General features: G+C 42.5%; 2 protein-coding genes across 12 annotated transcripts in view; one reads left to right on the top strand and one right to left on the bottom strand.

Annotated features, from left to right (window-relative positions):
* Positions 1–6,185: 6,185 nt before the first annotated feature.
* LOC125296038 (60S ribosomal protein L19-like) lies at positions 6,186–10,169 on the bottom strand. Of its 2 annotated transcripts, none has more exons than XM_048245674.1 (6): positions 10,085–10,169; positions 9,318–9,424; positions 8,974–9,096; positions 8,213–8,333; positions 7,257–7,367; positions 6,186–6,447 (listed from the first exon to the last, which is right to left on the bottom strand). In XM_048245674.1, the coding sequence occupies exons 1-6, from the start codon at positions 10,087–10,089 to the stop codon at positions 6,321–6,323; spliced, it is 594 nt and encodes a 197-aa protein (XP_048101631.1). In that variant the 5' UTR covers positions 10,090–10,169; the 3' UTR covers positions 6,186–6,320. The 2 variants fall into 2 exon arrangements, with proteins under 2 accessions (XP_048101631.1, XP_048101630.1); XM_048245673.1 differs by lacking the exon at positions 10,085–10,169 and adding an exon at positions 9,517–9,545.
* Positions 10,170–11,134: 965 nt separating this feature from the next.
* cacnb1 (calcium channel, voltage-dependent, beta 1 subunit) overlaps positions 11,135–18,266 on the top strand; it is a 32,091-nt gene continuing 24,959 nt past the window's right edge. For all 10 annotated transcript variants that reach the window (XM_048244790.1, XM_048244789.1, XM_048244787.1 and 7 more), the window contains exons 1-2: positions 11,135–11,424; positions 17,241–17,327. In XM_048244790.1, coding sequence (XP_048100747.1) covers positions 11,335–11,424; positions 17,241–17,327 — 177 coding nt within the window. In that variant the 5' untranslated portion in view covers positions 11,135–11,334. The remainder of the gene's footprint in view (positions 11,425–17,240; positions 17,328–18,266) is intronic.

The raw sequence follows: 18,266 nt of genomic DNA, 5'->3' as shown, positions 1-18,266 counted from the left end.
TAACCCCACACCCGCCTCAGCCAGGTTTCTGCTGAGGCAGAGAGTGAGAGAGAGGGGGTAGAAAGGGAGCCAGAGAAGAAAATGCCAGAAGCACTAGTAAAAAACCACTAAAGCGGTTGCTATTCATTCTTGATTTCTGAGAGTGGTCAAGGGGTTCTGTGTGTCTGACTGATTTAGAGGAGGGGAAAGCAGAAATGGGGGAATGTTCTCTGGAAGAGAGGGGGAGGGGAAGGGGGAAAAAACTGGACAGTCTCCACTGTTGCACTTTAAGCAATAGGGTAGCGTGTAGCGGGGGTGCTATGTAACGAATAAATGAGTGTGAGTGCACTTCTGCGTGAGAGAGAAAAACTGCAAGGCCATTTTGTAAAAATTCTTTTGTGTTGTCAGTAATGTTATCATGAGTGTACTGTACAAATACTGTAACAAGCCTTCACACAAGCAATTGAAATTCTTGCCTTATATCAGCTGTGTCAAGTACGCTCACTTTGGCAACAATGGGGTTGCACACAAACACACTAGGAAATACAAAAGCACATATTTTGGGAATGTGGGATGGAGAAGAGGAGAGCTAGAGAGAAAGAGAGAGAGATGGTTGAAGATGGAATGAGTAGTAAAGATGACAGACAAAGTCATGGGATAGGGACTGGAATGTGCAGAGACAGAGAGTTGGTTATAAGTGCATCAATGCCAGCACAATCTGCATTATTATCTGTGATAATGTAGAGAAGGACAAGCTGTCTCCTCCCCAGACTCCCCCCTGCACAGGACCATGTGTGCCTGTGAGGAAAGAACAATATCTCCTTTTGTTTGCCCTGGCTGTCTGATGTCACAAGCGTGCACCAAGGAAGTGACCCATTTCCCCCCAGACAAACACACACACTCTCTCTCTCTCAGATACACGCACACACATACACACTCAAATGCAGTCACACACTGGCATAAATGCAGCCTCAAGCACAAATACACACATACAGACATACACAGCAACGCTCGTATTCACACTCACACAAACACACACAAACATTTGGTAGGCCAGTGTTTTATTTATTTATCCAACATGCTACTTTCAAACCATGACACTCACTTTTAATCAGCTTTGTGTGTGTGTGTGTGTGTGTGTGTGGAAAGAGGGAAAAGAGAGAGAGAGAGAAAGAGACCATGGGCTGATCTCTCTAATGGTCTTCTAGGTTGCAGACATGTTGACTTGAAGTTAGCAGATGTTTACTTTGATCCAAGCCTATACCTCTGTGCAGAATTTATGTGAGCTGCCAGAGCTGTGTGTGTATGTGTGTGTGCGTGCGTGTGTGTGCGTCTATGCGTGAGAGAGAGACGCACAAACAATGTGCTCAGGAAAGAAATATTTTTGCAGTCTGTGAAGATGTGTGACGTATTGGACGTAATGCATCAAGACAGGAAACTGCTGTGTGTTCCAGTGCACACATGTGAGACACCGCACAGGAATCTGCCGGACAGAATGCACTTGGTCACGAGCAGATGTATGCGCACACACCATGGCAGACAGGCTTTAGGTTACAAACACACACCCCACAGCTGTCTGGGCATTTACATGTACATCCATATCATTAACAGCTGATTTGGCTTTCATCCACTGCAGCACAACACAAAGTAGCTGCATTTTTGCATGTATTTAAATGCACACACTCACATGCACACACATGTACATGAACACGCTCTCTCTCTCTCTCACACACACACACACACATATGCATACACACACACTCATTTTCTGACCTGTCTCACTCACTCTCTTGCAGTGCCCGCTCTTCATCAGTGACTGCTTTAAGTGCTCTTTTGGATGCCTAACTGTAACTAATGCTAATGACTGACTCTGTAGAGACTCTAATCACAGTAATACACTTGGCACTCACTTTCATTGACTCCGCAGTAGATCACTGCTGCATGGAGAGATGCCTCAGCCATAATCTGCAGCCTCTTATATGGCTACTGATTTGGACATGCTGCACAGCAGCAGCTCTTGGGCCTGTTGCCTGAGTGTCCTCACTACAGGGTGGGGCAGAGGCAGAACAGGGATTATCTGGGCACATTATCTGAGCACTGAAGCCTATTCTCTCACTTTACAAGCAAGCTCTCAAGGTATTAGACAGAAAATACAAATCTTATCATCACTGCAATATTCTTGATAATAAAATCCTTAGCTGGGAAAACATAACAAAACTACTCTGTGCTCTCATAAAACAGAAAAACTCCATCAGTAGAGCTGCAAGATCTGCCCTAAGGGGGGGACTGTGTAGTCTCTCTTGTTGTTGTACTTTCCAACACACTTTCTCTCAACATCTTAAGGACTGGCTTCAGACATGTGAACACTTTTAATTCTTAAAGGTAAACTATGCAGTATTGGCATATTCCTTACTGTTTTCTCGGTTTTTGCTTCTTTTTCGCTGGCTCTGTCATGACGAATGTCTGAGAAACTCCATTGCTAACTTTTTCTAGCCGGTGCCTGGCGTGTATGTGTATTTGAATGCAGTAAAGCAATTCGTTGCACTCGTTATACTTCCTGACACTGAGGCCGTCGGCCCGCCGGCCCACAGTTGCAAGGGTGGTTTTTCCGCTCACAGGCGCTAGGGGGAAGCGAGACGGCCACCATTCAACCCGAATATCATCATATAACCATTCCAATGACTCTGAAGCTGTTAAATGAAGGTAAATTAAGCTAAAAAAAACTTGAATATTAAGCTAAAAAACCTGTATAGTGTGCCTTTAATATCTGTAGTATCACACACCATGTATTCTGCCCATTTCTAGGAGTGCCTGTTAATGTTTTATGTTGTATCTGTGAAGTTGTGTGAACGCTCTTGTGTTTTTCCTTGTGTATGTTTTTTTCTCGACATCTGGGAACAACTGACCAAGTCAATTGATGGTTCTCATAACATCTTGCCAAAGGACTACAGTGGAAAATTAGGCGGCTGGCTAACACTGGAACATTTACAGAAATGTTAATGAATGTGCGCTGTCCTATAAATAAATAAATGAATGACAATGTGCCGCCCCTAACTTGAAACAACCAAACAGAGAGCAATGGTCATTGTCAGTTAGGCAAGTCACGAAGGAGGAGAGAATCACACACATGCACATGCACACGTGCGCACACACACTCATGTGCGATAAAGGATTATTCCTGGTGAGGAACAGATGCAGCTGTGGAATGAAGAAGTAGTGTCCTACAAGGCTGTTAGCATAAACATGTCCCTCCCGAGTCCCGATATTCAACAATGCTTAAAATGCCTTTGCAATGCAAATGCAGTTGCATGTCTTATCTGCTTTCTGAGTATGCCTTTGAGTGGATATATTACCATGGCCCATTATATGATGAATGACACACAGGAAAACGGGAAAACCAATACTAAAGAAACAGATAATCATCCCATGTGTTTATGTCAATATAATGGCAGGAACTGATTTCTGGTAAATAGATCTATGTGAGGTAGACACTCACCGTCTTGTCACAAGTTTTTATTCCTGGTCCTGATGAGTTTCTCAATGAGTCATGTTTAACCACAAGACCAGACATCATTCCACCGTCTGTTGTGAAACAAAAGTTATGATGTCACAGAATTGCCCTGGGTCAGTGTCTGAGACTTTCTAATGAGGAGACACAGCACTCAAAGAATCTCCCATAGAAATGTATGGGGTTAGATCGTAACACAAACATGACAGTTGTGAATACATTGTGCCAATCATGTGGTATGTTGTGAATAGGCTATGTCGTGCCAATCATGTGTTGTGATCTCGCAGCTGGTGTCTTGAAGCCTTGCACCTGTGCAGTTGTACCTGAAATAGATGCCTGATAAGTGCCCAAAAAGCGTTGCAATATGGCCGCCAAGTGGAGAGACTTGCCTAAAAGGACTTTGTCTGGGACTGGGGTCAACTATATATTTTAAATGATGAATGAATGTCCTATTCCATTTTAACCGGAAAAGGTGAACCAGTGACAAAGTTGTAGTATGATGGTATGGTTATTGTGTAATAAGTTATTCATTCAGCGCAGAGTGTGATGTCACACTGCTAAAGGATATTTTTAATTAAAAACATATTCATGCAATTTCTGACACATTTAGCAAAATATAGTTTGTCTCCACAATTACAGTTCCAACATAAAATTACTGTAGACGTTAATATTACGGTTTCAAACACGTCCTTGCTGAAATTAAGTGTAAGTACTAGCCTGGAAAATCTAGAGAGATTAAGGGTCTGGCCACGAACATGTAATGGCCCAACTCGAGGGACGGCACCAAGCATGCATTTGAAAATCTCACTGCACGCAATTGGATAACACTAGACCAATGCTTACTCTGAATGATTTCGGACTTTGACGCAATTGGATAACACTACAACCAATGTTTACTGACCTCCAACATTGCAGCGCTGTCGTCATCAGTTTATCTCGCCTCTGGCCCGCATATATCAGATACGCCGATTTGATTGGTTCCACGGGATGCAAGGGGTAAAAACGTGCATCAATTGCTCATTGCCAGAGTGTCTCGCAGAGACAATTCCATTGTGCTCTCGCGAGAACTCTGGATTTCCAGGGTAAAGGACTACCTAGTTCAACTGGTACCTAGGACTACCTAGTTCAACACTGGTCAAATGTTAGGCTACAGGAAACAAAGGGCTGAGAGAGAAGGCAGAAATGACCAATCTGTATCCACTTTTTTTTAAATGGTATTTCATGGTTTTTCTAACACTTTCACATATCTCAAAGTCTCAGAGAACACTTTAATCACACATGCATACTTTGACATTGTTTGGTTTTGAGCACAGGTGAAACTGTTGTGAGGCAATTGTTTGATGTTGGGAGAACTGTCAGACGTTCTGTGAGAGAGGAGAAAAGTGTGCAAGGTTTCAAAAAATGTGTTTTAGCAGTTGTGAAAAACTGTAAGTGTTCCCTTAATTTTTTTGAGCAGTGTATAGTATGATTACGGCCTTGGTTTACCCAAGCAGATATCTCCTTAAGTTTAGGTATATCCTTAGTAAGCACATCATGGCTGATTTCTGTGGTCTAAACAGCTGCGATATTACATCAGCAATAAAGCAGCTACTGACCAGCTTTTCAATACTACCTGAAAGTACACTTCTTCACAATCTTGATAACCTTTAGGCAGAATAGTTCATATGTTCATCCATATCTATTCTGCTCTCATAAGGTTACTGTTAATACATTGCACATTATAGTTATTTATTAGGCCTACTGTAAACCATTCCACCTTATTTTATCCCCAACCATCAATGTAGCACAGTCAGTAGGCTTTTATAGAATAATCCACTTAGTTTCTCTCCAGTAAAATGTTCTGAACTCTGGCAATTCCATAGCGATGGAACCCAAACTTGAACATTGATCTGTTTGGCTGCTGTTAGACCAGCTAACCAAAGCTCATTCATGCATTCAAGTTTAGAGTTTAGAGAAGGTGTAAACCAGGGTCCATGGGGAGCTGAATATCAACCAGATCAGACAATAGGGGGATTCAACTTCATGTAGTCGCCTGCAGCTGTCTTAAGCTGACTACATAACGTGATTATTTCTGAGATTCTGAGATAACGTTTTTCTGAGATAACGTTTTCAAACCGGAATTGTGTCATGGTTAAAAAGGTATCAGAATCTCAAAAATAATCACGTTATGCAGTCAGCTTAAGACGGCTGCAGGCGACTATGAAGTCGAGTCCCCCTAATGACTAATACCTTATTCCAAAAATCATAAATCTTAGAGCAGTCCCACATTACATGCATAAGTCGTTTCCACTTCTTCTTAACTGCATACTATTGTCTACACGGCAGTATATATATCTTGTACTGTTTATGCATCACCTGCCATACTGTGCAGATCACATTCCATTTTTTTGCACTTCTGATTAGACAATTTGAGACATTTCGTTGTCTCTGTACTTGTACTCTGCACAATGACAATAAAGTTGAATCTAATCTAATCTTGTGATGCTACTTCCAAATGTGTCCAAACTCCTTTCTGGCCTCCCTCAATAGTGGTCTACAGAGCTCCAAATTTCTGTGTCTACTGAACCACTAGTCACATTTGGCTTTTGTTTGTATTACAAGACAACAGGGACACCAATGCAGATATTTTTTCTTTCATTTTTTATTATCAACAGCAAACTAATCTCACAGCATCTGATCACACATACACACGTGGAAGCAGACTTCACTCTCACTGTACAATTTATTCTGTCTGTACAACTCAATAATGTTATCACCATATACAGCGAAAAAAGCGCAATACATCTGTTGGGAGAACAGGGGAGTAGGAGAGGATTTTTAATCATTATTATTTTCATTTTTTGGTAGTTTCCTCCTCCTTAGACAGAGTCTTGATGATCTCCTCCTTCTTGGCCTGCAGCCGTTCCTCTCTGCGCTTACGGGCCTCCCGGGTCTTTGTGCGACGTGCCTCAGCCTGGTCACTGAAAACAGACAGACATAAATGGGGGGTGAATATGAGAGAGAAAAAAAGAGATACTTGTGTGCGACACTGGATGATTAGGCTGGGGATATCATATTCAAGTTGTAAATAAAGCTGGTCTCGCATGCTAATGTACGTCACATAACATGCCTATACCATCTACATACCCATATGAATGCGGCATCTCTCGGACGCATTGTGTTAATTTCTGGATGTGCACAACCAGCGCACCGAACAGATGCAGGATACACATGACGGCCATGGTGCCTACACGTACAGTATGTGTTGTAAAAGGTGCTCTAAGCGATGCTGGGTAACGTTACTTCTGTTACCTTTTAAACAAAACAGAGAGCTAGCTCGCTACTTCTTCCCGTGCTGCTGAAGTGCAATTGAAACTCTCCTAAACGCGCATCTCGTCTGATTTGCTGGAACAGTTCGTTAGGTTTTTATGGGCTAGGTTTGCCCAGGTTGTTTTTGTTGCCATTTTTGAAGCCTGGGCTGTCTACAGAGATCGCGTTTTTTTTTTACAGTGTATTCAGGACACAGACAGCTAGCGGTTGGTTAGGTGATGTTTGCAGTAAGTGACATAAAATGTTTTAGCCTAAAAAACATGTGGCATCGCTTAGAGCACCTTTAAAAGCAAGTATATCCCCTGCATTCCATTCAATCTCTTCTTCACCTAATGCAAGTCAAATGTGAAAGTAAAAGCAAATATCCAGCTGATGGACACTACACAGTGGGGGTATGAAGAGAGTTGTTGTGGGCTGTCCTGCACTGGAGTGGCCTTATAAGGTTTGAGAGGAGTCTTACGCCAGGAGCTTCTTGCGGGCCTTGTCTGCCTTGAGTTTGTGGATGTGCTCCATGAGGATGCGCTTGTTCTTGAATACGTTTCCCTTCGCTTTCAGATACAGGCTGTGGTACCTGCGGTCAGGAAGAGCAGAGCAAAATATTTTTTATTTTTTTAAAAACAACCAACCATGAGAACACAAAACACTTGAGGAACACAGGCTTTCGCCACCCCTCTGAACTCTGTGACCGTCTCAGCTGTGCGACACGTGGGTAACAGGAAGAAGCCTGGCTCACAGTTCCCACCACTCTACGGAACATCCCCTCACCTGACAAGCACCCCAGTCACCACTGGAGGGAGCAGTGGAGTCTAACAGTTCAACATGCACCTAGAAATGGCTTCTAAGATGGCGTTTTTTTCTGCCTCCTTTCCAAGCCTTGCCCAGCAATGACGAGCAGCATAGAGGAGGGAACAGTAAGGGCTGGAACTTCTAGTCAGCTGAACTGTTCCAATAAGATAAATGCTGCCTAATAGTGATTCATGGGAGGTCAGTGGGAAAAAAAATGACAATAAATTATAAGCTTTTCCACCAGTCCCACATGAGCTTGTAAAAGAAACTCAATGCTATTTTAGAATTGTTTCATTCAAATGTTAGAATGCAACTAAAAATACAGCCAATGCTGTCCCTTCAGTAGTTTGCTACATTGAATTGTATCTGACATACAATGACACCAATGCTAGACTGAGAAAAGAATGTTTCCAGCCTGATTAAAAAAAATTCCACACCCACTGAATTTACACAATTCAATTTAATTAAATGCATATTACGAGATGTATGTGGTTTGTATTCATACCATACTTTGCCATACCATACTTTTACTTTGAACAAACTCACTGGGCCTTATGTTTATATGTTGGCAGTAGAGTGCCCCCCTTTGGACATTTAAGAGGACTACCACTGACCAGACCGACTACTCACATGTGCCTGTCAATCTTCTTCGACTCTCTGTATCTCCGTAGCAACCGGCGCAGTATTCTCATTCGTCTCATCCAGCAGAGCTTTTCAGGCATGCGAGCGTTGGCTGTGCCCTTCCTCTTACCTGTGCAAAAAGCCCATCAGTAATCAACACCACTGCAAACAAAAAAACACCTGAAAACATCCTTGGGATGAGGGTCAAATGTTTGTGTACAAACAGAACAGACTGCACTAGTGTTACTATAAATGATCAGCAACTACCATATGTGGTAACATCGGTAACAACTGTAGCTCCTTTGCTGGCTTTGTTGGATGTTTTCACTCATGTAAGATGCACTGAATGGATACAATGGTTAACCTCTGAGATCATCTAGCAACTAACAAAATACTCTGATGTTGGTGGGTAGTAATCCATCTGATCTGGCACTGGCTTAGCTTTTTTGAAGAATTACACCCAACATGTGGAATTACGGTAATTAAGCAACATTCCCTTACAGCTACACCAGCTCAGAGTATTGTTCAGTACTGATCAGTAAGTTAGTACATTTAGGTTTAATACCATATCAGCACAGCTATTTCATGGCAAAAGGTACCATGTATACTAATGATGAAGTCAAACAAATACAAATAGTTATATAAGAATCTTCAAAATCATGTGGCCAAAATATATATATATATATGAGGTGGCACCTTATCGAAATCGTTTTCAAAAGTGCATGGTTCTATACTAGATGTACTGACAACACTCCCTTGTTGCCACTCACCGATGCCCATATGGCGGCCTTTGCGCCGTGCCAGTGTGTTCTTGCGGCAGCGGGCACGTGAGTGGACCGTCACCGGCTTCCTGATAATCAGACCATCCTTCACCAGCTTACGGATCTGCTGCCCTAAAGGTGATGAAAGTTGAGGAGTTTAGGATGTTAATAAGGGCGATGGAGCACTGGGGTGATGCAGTGATGTGGTACATGTTTATTCTAATTTCACAAAAACAAGGAGATATGTCATGGTGATCATGGTGATTTTATACAACAACAACAAAACAAGGGGGGCAGTTCTAAAATGAGCAGGGACAAGGAAAGTGAATGTATTCTTAGCATGGCTCTCTTACGGGAATTTGCATTGGCGATTTCGTTAGTCTCGTTAGGGTCCAGCCAAACCTTCTTCTTGCCACAGCGCAAGACGCTGGACGCCAGGCGCTTTTGAAGCCTGAGCATGCTGAGGAAAAATAACAGGAAAGAGCCCGTTAGATCATGCTGGTTCTTGCAATCATCCTAGCCAGCAGTATTTTGTAGGTTATCAAATCCCACCTCTTCTTATTCATGCATGCCTCCTCAAGATAGTGTTGTCTAGACTGTGAACATTGTTCAGAATTTACACTACTCATTAGGTATAACAAAGGTGGGACAACACTGTGCGACACAGACAGAAAACAAGCATGACCCAATCATACTGCACATCCTCTAGGTTGGCTAGCGATAGCTACAAACTTGACAGATCATGTACACGTAGCGTTATCAAAACCTGCTCTCGGCTGCATGTGGGTGTTAGCATACAGAACACAACCATTACAAACGACTAATCTGCAAACTTGTTGATTGAAATTTGGAGCACTACTATGTTCTAAGCCCATCTCTTTAAGCGTCGTGCATTTTAGTGCGACAGCTCATCTTGGGCCTCATATCCATGAACAGCAACATGGCGTCCATGTTAGCTGACATCGTAGCACAGGCCAAAATTGACACGGTTTGCTTTTCCATTCCATTGAGTCTCTTTGACAACCCATGCTATGACCAGCATATTTACTCGTGAACTTTGTGACAGATTTCTGCAGTTTGTGTAGAAAGCAAAGGTATATTTTATCAGCTACTTCCTTACCTCATGGCTACGGCAGAGAGTGCGGAATCGAAATAGACTGACGTAATGGATTATAAGAATAAAACAATCAGGGGTGTGTAAGATGCAACCTAAAGTTATTTTCATTTTAAATAGCCATATCTTATTTTGTTTAACTGCAGCTGTGTGTATTGTATAAATGTATAAATAATGATATTTTGATTATTCTAATGGTGAAGCATGCTATTATTAAAGATGTATAGCCTAATATTACCCCTATGTACGACATAGTGGTATATCCCAAAATGTTTCACTGATGGCGTGTGTTTTCTTCATTACCCAGCATCGCCACGAGTCGGTGCTGTTTCAACCGAATCTTTATCATCACGGTTCTCCGATGCCCTCAACACTTTTCGGTCTCTTCTGTGAATTACGCACCTGTTGAATTGTGAAAAACTTCCTGCTGTTTCGCCAGAAGCTTAGTATGTAGTAAATTGTTGCAATACTTAAAATACTTAAAATTATTTAATTTACCAACGTTGTGTGTCTTGGAATCATTAATCTATAGGCCTAGGCTATGTTGAATTTCTTTGAGACGCAACGTTTAGACCTACGATTCGTAGCCAGTGCCAATAAAACGTTAATAAAATGCACGTATAAATTAAAGTAAACAAGTCCTCAGTAGCCTAAGCTATCTCTTGTCTTCTGGAAAGCCTATCCTATGTAGTGGAGCTTCTAACAAAGGATCAGCTTCATGGCTTCAGCTTTCACCTTTCATCTTTTTTTCTCCTCCTATCTTTTTCACTCATAAGCATGGGTTTGCAAATGAACCATTGAACAATAACTCTGGTGATGTTGCCTATTCATTTGCCAATACAAGGATGGGTGATTATAGCGAAGCAGGCCTAGATTCCGCATATCCAGGCATCTCTCAGCCCCAGTCTCCGCTTTAACTGCCTTCCTTCTTGCCCAATCTCGACGGCAAGATCCCGGAAGCCCCGCCGTGGTCACCACCGATTGTTCGATTAGGTTTAGGAGGCGGTGCCAGCTTCTTGAGGCGTGGCTCTACGCTTGGCAGCTGGAATCACGAGCGTACTGTATTGTCTGCGCGAGGTGGATAGGACTGCTACGGGAAACTGAGGAGCAGCTGCGAGGCGATAAAAACGTCAGAAGAGAAGACAGAAGGAAAACCAAGAAAGGAGCGACCGTAATTTCATCCAACGATGCGTAGGCTACAGTGAGAAAAGTACATTATATGAAACAATAATAACCAGAGTTGAAAGGTAAAATCAATGGTCCAGAAAAGTAGTATGTCCAGGACACCTTCCACTTCAACCCAGGAGATTCAAATGGACATGTTCGATCACGGTTCGCACGCACAGGTAGGATAAAAGAACATCAACGCGCGCATATACAGGCAGTTTACGCACATAGCCCATACACACCCAAATACAAGATAGCGGAAAAGGTTCTAAAGAAATACACTGCTATCCTCTCTGGCAGCCTGTTGATCTCTAAATGTCCCTAGGTTGTCGCGGTTTTTGAATGATAGAAGGTTGTTTTTTTCGTTTGGATGTTGTGTTGGTAGCCAATGGAAAAGGATGCTGCCTAGCCAAATTAACTGCTTAGACACTTCGAAACACGTAGGAATAGCCTAGCCTGTAATCCCAAGTGTAACAAATGATGAACTTCTGATGTTGAAAATATTGGCAATGCTTCAAAGACTGAGCAAAATGTTGGATGTAGCCTATGTTATGTCGCCCAGGGCTGTTTGCCACCCTGGTCAGATTTTAAAATGATTTTCATTCTATTTCGCTTTATTGCTAGTCTGTTCTCTCGATTCCTGGTCCTGATAGGCGAAGTAATTTAATTTTTTTGCCTCTGCTACTTCATGGCAAAACTAAACTGATCTGCTGTAGGGTAGCCGAGATTAGTGATAAGTGCTGTGTTAGCTTATACGTACGATGGAAGAGTTGTAGGCTACTAAGCTACGTTTCTTTATCAAGTGGTTATAAACATAGTAAAAATACAGTGGATTGATTGATTTTAACTAATGATGTCATTTCTGTGTAAATATTTCCCATCAGCTTTCAAACCACGCCCACGCGTTCATAGAACTTCTCTCTCTCTCTCTGTCTCTCTCTCACACAAACACCTTTTTTCTACCAGCCTACAGGTGTGTCACAGTTGTGGACACCTAGGATGGGAAAAGTGTTTTGGATTAGGTCAGGGAGTATTGGAGTTCTTGTTGCATCCAGTAAGGTATAGGATATACTGTCCACAAGTTTACTTCTCTTATAAGTATAAAGTATACAGAGCAAAAGAGTGATCCTTTGTCATCAGGTCAAAGCTCCAGTTTGTTGATCCAGTCTTTCCTTCCTTCTCATTATCAACTCTAAATTTAGCCAGTGCAGAAGGAGGGAAGCGTTGTGATGGAGGTGTTCACTTGTGGCATATTGAGGTGTGGTCTGCTTATCTCTGCTGTTGCATAGTATTTATGTAATGATATTTATGTAATTCCGTTCAAAGTGTTTGAGCGAGTGAGTGAGTCTGACCTACGGTGCTCAGAGTATGGTACTCTCTATAGATAGATCTGAGGGGGTGGATATGATGCTGATATCACTGCTCATGTGGGTTTTAAGTGCATTTGTGTTTGGTAGAGTGTGAGATATAGAGATAGAGACAGAGAGAGTGAGAGAGAGAGAGAGAGAGAGAGAGAGAGTGTGTGTAGATTTGCGTTCATGCTTCTACAGCCCTCTCGCGTGGGTTTTGATTGGTCATTCGATCGACCAGGAAAGAATGATGATATAAAAAAGACCTGTACAGAACACACACCCCCACACACACACACACTGAGACCGGGGCCATGTTCAAGAAGCTTCAACCTTCTTCACCACTTCAAACATGAGTCATCCGCCAGTTGGGAACATTGCGGCACAATGGAGGGAACACACAACGTAGGCATGCTCTCAGGGCTGCCCGGTTCAGCCCTCTGGGTGAACTGGATGACTAAGTTTGTTTAATCACATAGGACCTCCAGCTTAGGTTCGTTGAAAAGTTTTGAAGGTGCACAGAGATCTAGTACAACATCCCAGTTGCTCACTATGGCGCTCTGCTCTCCCCAGGTGAGAACTGCAGTATGACTGAGTCCACGCACAGATGCCATAAGGGCACAGGGCGCAGGTTGGTTGGGAGCGCAGGGGAGAACGCCAGGGAGAGCCACAGGACCTCTGTGCTGTAGGAATGGCCACCCACTCACCCTCTCTCTCTCTCTCTCTCTCTCTCTCTCTCTCTCTCTCTCTGTCATCTCATACTCCTTGTCTCTATCTTGTCTTTCTCTCTATCTGTCTCTCCTGACCTCCTAATGCTACTCCTCTGCTCTATTCAGTTTGTATTCAGTGTTTGTGTGTGCCTGCAGCGTGTTGATGCTGATGCTGTTTGTTGTTTGTTTGGTTGGAGTTGGTTCATGTTGAGGTGTGTGTGTGTGTGTCTCCTGCTATTGTAACATACTCTTGAGGATTGGCAGGGGCATAGCAAAGGAAATTGATTTTTGATTTGTGGAATTCATTAAAAGGTGCTATATGGATGATGCATCTAGATCAATGTGGTGTAACAATGATTCATGAGTTTCTTGACCCAACAAAAAATACACTAATAATATATGTTTTTTTAAATGATTTCTATTTAGCTATTAAGCTTATTTGTGTTTAGCTGTATGTTGGTTAGTGGTTTTAGTATATTATTTAGACACGTTGCGTATAATATATGCCCAACAATAGCAGTATGGCTGTTTTTCAGCACCACGGTCAGTTCCATTGTCATGGCAATCGCTGAGTGGTATTCCAGACCAAGGTAATGCAGGGCTAGGAATGGCCCAATGTTGCATTCGCATTACAAGCGATTTCCTGACCACAGTCACCGGATTAGATTATCCACCAATTACCATACAAAAATGATCTGGAGTGGAATAAATCAAAACATCCTGGAGCTTGAGTTTATTTTAAAAGATGCCATGTTTTTAAGGATAAAGCTTTGCTTTTGTTTAATGACTTCACATATTTTTCTCAACATCAGTGACTTATTTCTCTGATGTGTTACGTATTGATCTGAAGTCATTTAGGATAAATGATGAATTACGCATTTGACATCACTTGGCATCGTTTGCCCAATGACACATAAATGGTAATGTATTTACAAATGTGACAAGGGGGAGACAGCTTGGATTTTTCATTAGCACATACAGTGAGACAGAAAGACTATAACCAGTGTGGCATGTCTGATTTTTCATTAACACGTACAGTGAAACAGAAAGACTATAACCAGTGTGGAATGTTTGATTTTTCATTAGCACGTACAGTGAAACAGAAAGACTATAACCAGGGTGGAATGTTTGTCCTCAATATGCTTGTAAGCTCATAAACATTATGTAGCCTACGCTGGCCAAGATCAGCAAAGCTATAGCCAAATTGCTTATAATAGAAACATAGACAGACAAATACAGACAGGTCTCTGAGTTTCTATCTAGTATCTATCTTATCCATCAGAGTCATGCCCCATATTCTTTATCGCCGTGTCTGAGCAGTGCTGTCTCCAGGTAAGTGACTGGCGACACAGAGGGGTGAGAGTGGCAATACATCAAGCTGTCCACAGGAGCATTCTCCCCGAGCTGGGGCTGGACTCTCTGCCCGATAGTTAGTGAGTGGCACTCAGTGGGTTGTGTTGGGTTGTGTGTGCGTGTGCGTGTGCGTGTGCGTGTGCGTGTGCGTGTGCGTGTGCGTGTGCGTGTGCATGTGCGTGTGTGTGTGTTTGTTTGTTTGTGTGTGTGTGTGTGTGTTTGTGTGTGTGTGTTTGTGTGTGTCTCACTGTCTTATAGCACAATTGTTATTTTGTTGGACCGAAAGCCATGGTGACTATGGTGGTCTGCTTTCTCAGAAACGTTAAAGTCTATACAGCATATGGGACACAGATTTGTTTAATGCTGGATTGTGTGTATTTGTAGGTGTTTTTGAGAGTCGAGAGAGTCAAACAAAGTGTTTTTTAAATACCACTTGGGGGTATCAAAATTGACCTGAGTCATATTTCTGAAACAGGTAGATTTGGCTTGAAAACATTGAAATCTCTTTTACACAGTCAGTCCTTTTTCCAGAGAAAAGCTCTGCCTCTGACTAGCCCTTTAATTAGCCAATTAACTCCAAAGGATGTTTGTCAACAGGAAGTCTCTCATCTCCATCTCCAAGGCATCCTTTTGGTCTTTAGGTCCGGTATCTCCAACAAGATAAACTTGTTGCGCGCGTGTGTGTGTGCTGTGCGCTTATGTTTGATTTGGTTCATGTGAGTTTTCTTTTTAAACGTGTGTCTATGCATGTATTTTGAAGTGAAAAGAGAGAAATACAAAATGTGTGTGTGTGTGTGTTTGTGTGTGTGTCAACTGCCAGCTGGCATCAGTTCATGATTGCCACCAAACCCAATTAGACCTGTGCTTGTTTCCATGGTGACTGGGCCTGGCTCTCACTAATGCCACAGTGGACCTCATTCAGGCCAGCAAGACCACTGGTCAGGGCACAGCCATGCACTCACACACCTCACCGACAGTACACTCTCTGGGACATTACTCATCATGGGAGGTGAGATCCTACCAAATGTCATGTGTCGTTACTAGGCACTGTTTAGCAAATTCTAGCATTGTTAGCTAATGTCCCCGATGTTACAGCTCCTTATGGAAACACAACACCAAGGCCACGCACCGGTCCATAAAGCTGCAGCTGGCAAGTCTGACAGATTGAGGGGACTTAGCCAAAATGTTTAATGTTTACAACTCTCATGCCCCTCCCCCACTACCACCTAGCACCCTCTCATCGAGTTTGTGCTCGTCAGTGCGCACCAGACTGCACCAGACTGTGATTGACACTCAGATCTCACACAGCCGGCTCTAGGTGGAGGTAAAAGTGTGCTGATTTATGTTGTTCTGTTGGAGCATAGTGTCGGTTTCAGTGAATATGATCAAAAAAATCTTGCCAACTGCAGCTTTAATGGAAAAGAGCTGTGGGTGTGGGTATGTGTGTGTGGCTGTGGGTATGTTTGTATTCAATGGACTGAATTCATTTTATTTTGTGGAGATTTACAAATGCTGAATACTTGAACTCTTGCTAGTTTGCAACTCATGCTGAACTGGGTCATCACGTCACATATTTATTACTTGTCAATGATGTGATTGATGTTTTTAAGAACATTCCTTGGGTGGTTTGTCACTCTTGGACAGTTTGAGAAAGAAAAGATTTAAATTCTGAATCGTGATTGCGATTTTATTTATAGTCCATATTTTCCAGCTGTACATAAAACGTATGTCTCCTGGAAATGCACAGTTGATATTGATTGGCTATTTCAAAGCCTCCCTCATTAACCAGCTTTTATTTTTGATATTAATATGTAGGTCTGGCTTGTTCAGTAGTGTGTTAGAAATGCAGCCGTACCAAAGACAGGTTTGATGAATGAAGGCTTTACAAATATATCTGTCGTCTGTGCTGCACTTAAACTGGTTTTCAGTGTAGAGCAATTTGCTGCACACACCACCCACTCAGATGTCAGACTAACCGCCATTATGCATCAGCCATTATGCATTGATACTCACCCTTCACTCCGTCAGCTAGCAGTAGCTTTTATCAAAAGTAACTTAGCAACCAGACAGAATCTACAGTTCAGAGATGCCCAAAGCCACACAATGGAGGCCTCATATGGGATGATAGTTGAATGTGCCTGCCACAGTGGAAGACAAAGACAATGTTCAAACTGCCTTAGGTGTGTTAACCCTTTGCAGACGGATCATTCTAATTTCTGTCCCGAGTACCGATGACATTCAGCCTTAGATCTCTGCCATCAAGCAAACTGATGACTATGAATAAACACCTCCTCATTTAAACATCACATCATAAGCTTTATGGAGATGTGATTGGTTAAGAGATTTCTTTTACTACTTGAATAGAAAATGCACTGTTGGAATGTCACTCTGCTTGTGTAGTCTTTGTAAACCAGAGGTGTGGAATCTGAAAGTATGTTGGGGCTGATTGATAACTCAAAAGATGAACATGGTCCAACTAACATGCATTAATAAATGTCCAGGTTCCAGCCACTAATGAATTTCTCTCTTTCCCTGTCTGTCTCTTTCCTTTCGTTCCCCTTTCTGTCAATGTTTTTCTCACAGGGGAAGTATGCAAAGAGAAAGAGTCGCTTCAAACGCTCAGATGGCAGCACCTCCTCAGACACCACCTCCAACAGCTTTGTTAGACAGGTAAGAAAATGCCCCCCCCACTCACACACACACACACACACACTCACAGTGGACAAAAATAAATGTTGTTCAGGTAGAATAGGCACTGACTGCAGTGGCCACACAAATAACAACCGGAGGACCATTGTTAGCAACTCCCCAAGCTCCTACAATGCATGAGTCCTTGTTAAGCACTATCAGTCAATTAACACAAATCAGGAAAACTAAAAGCAGGAAGCACTCACTCACTAAAGCACTACACAGAGTTGAGCTATGCATGGTGAGCACCTCATAGTGTGAGGTGCCGGCAGTGAAACATTATTAATCAGCATCATTTCAGAAAGTAATTAGATCCTAACAGGGATAATATTCCGCAGGGGAAATCATGAATCCCGCTCTTCTTTTGTCTCCTAATTAAGTATCTGATAAGAGCCCGCATTCCAGCCAGGTGAGCAAGGGCTTTCTCCTGATGATCACTCAGAGAGAGAGAGAGAAAGATTGAGAGCAAGAGAGACTGAGAGAGCGAGAGAGAGAGAAAGAGTGAGATTAAGAGAGAGTGAGAGATAGAGAGAGAGAGCAAGAGAAAGACTGAGAGAGCGAGAGAGAAATATTGAGAGCAAGAGAGACTGAGAGAGCGAGAGAGAGAGAAAGAGTGAGATTGAGAGAGAGTGAGTGAGTAGAGAGAGGGAGTGTAGGGGAGAGGGAGAGAGAGTAGGGGGGAGAGGAATCATGCGGTAGATACAGTAGATATCATCCTCTTGTTGGATGATATTCCTTCATAAACCAGGAATTTGTGCCCTAGTTGATTTAGTGATTGTCTTTATGCTTTGTGCTGCTGCTTGGTTTTAGTATGTGGATTAGGCCTCATTTAGTTAAAAATAGTAGCGAGCGAGAGGTTTAAATTAATACCATAGGGTCAAAGTTGATAGACTGAGACAGAGGTCACAAAAGAGAGGCGTT

Source organism: Alosa alosa, chromosome 6 (genome assembly GCF_017589495.1).
Source record: "Alosa alosa isolate M-15738 ecotype Scorff River chromosome 6, AALO_Geno_1.1, whole genome shotgun sequence".
NCBI classification, from domain to species: domain Eukaryota; kingdom Metazoa; phylum Chordata; class Actinopteri; order Clupeiformes; family Clupeidae; genus Alosa; species Alosa alosa.
Note: the sequence above shows the minus strand (reverse complement) of the source record. Positions and strands in the feature narration are given on the sequence as shown.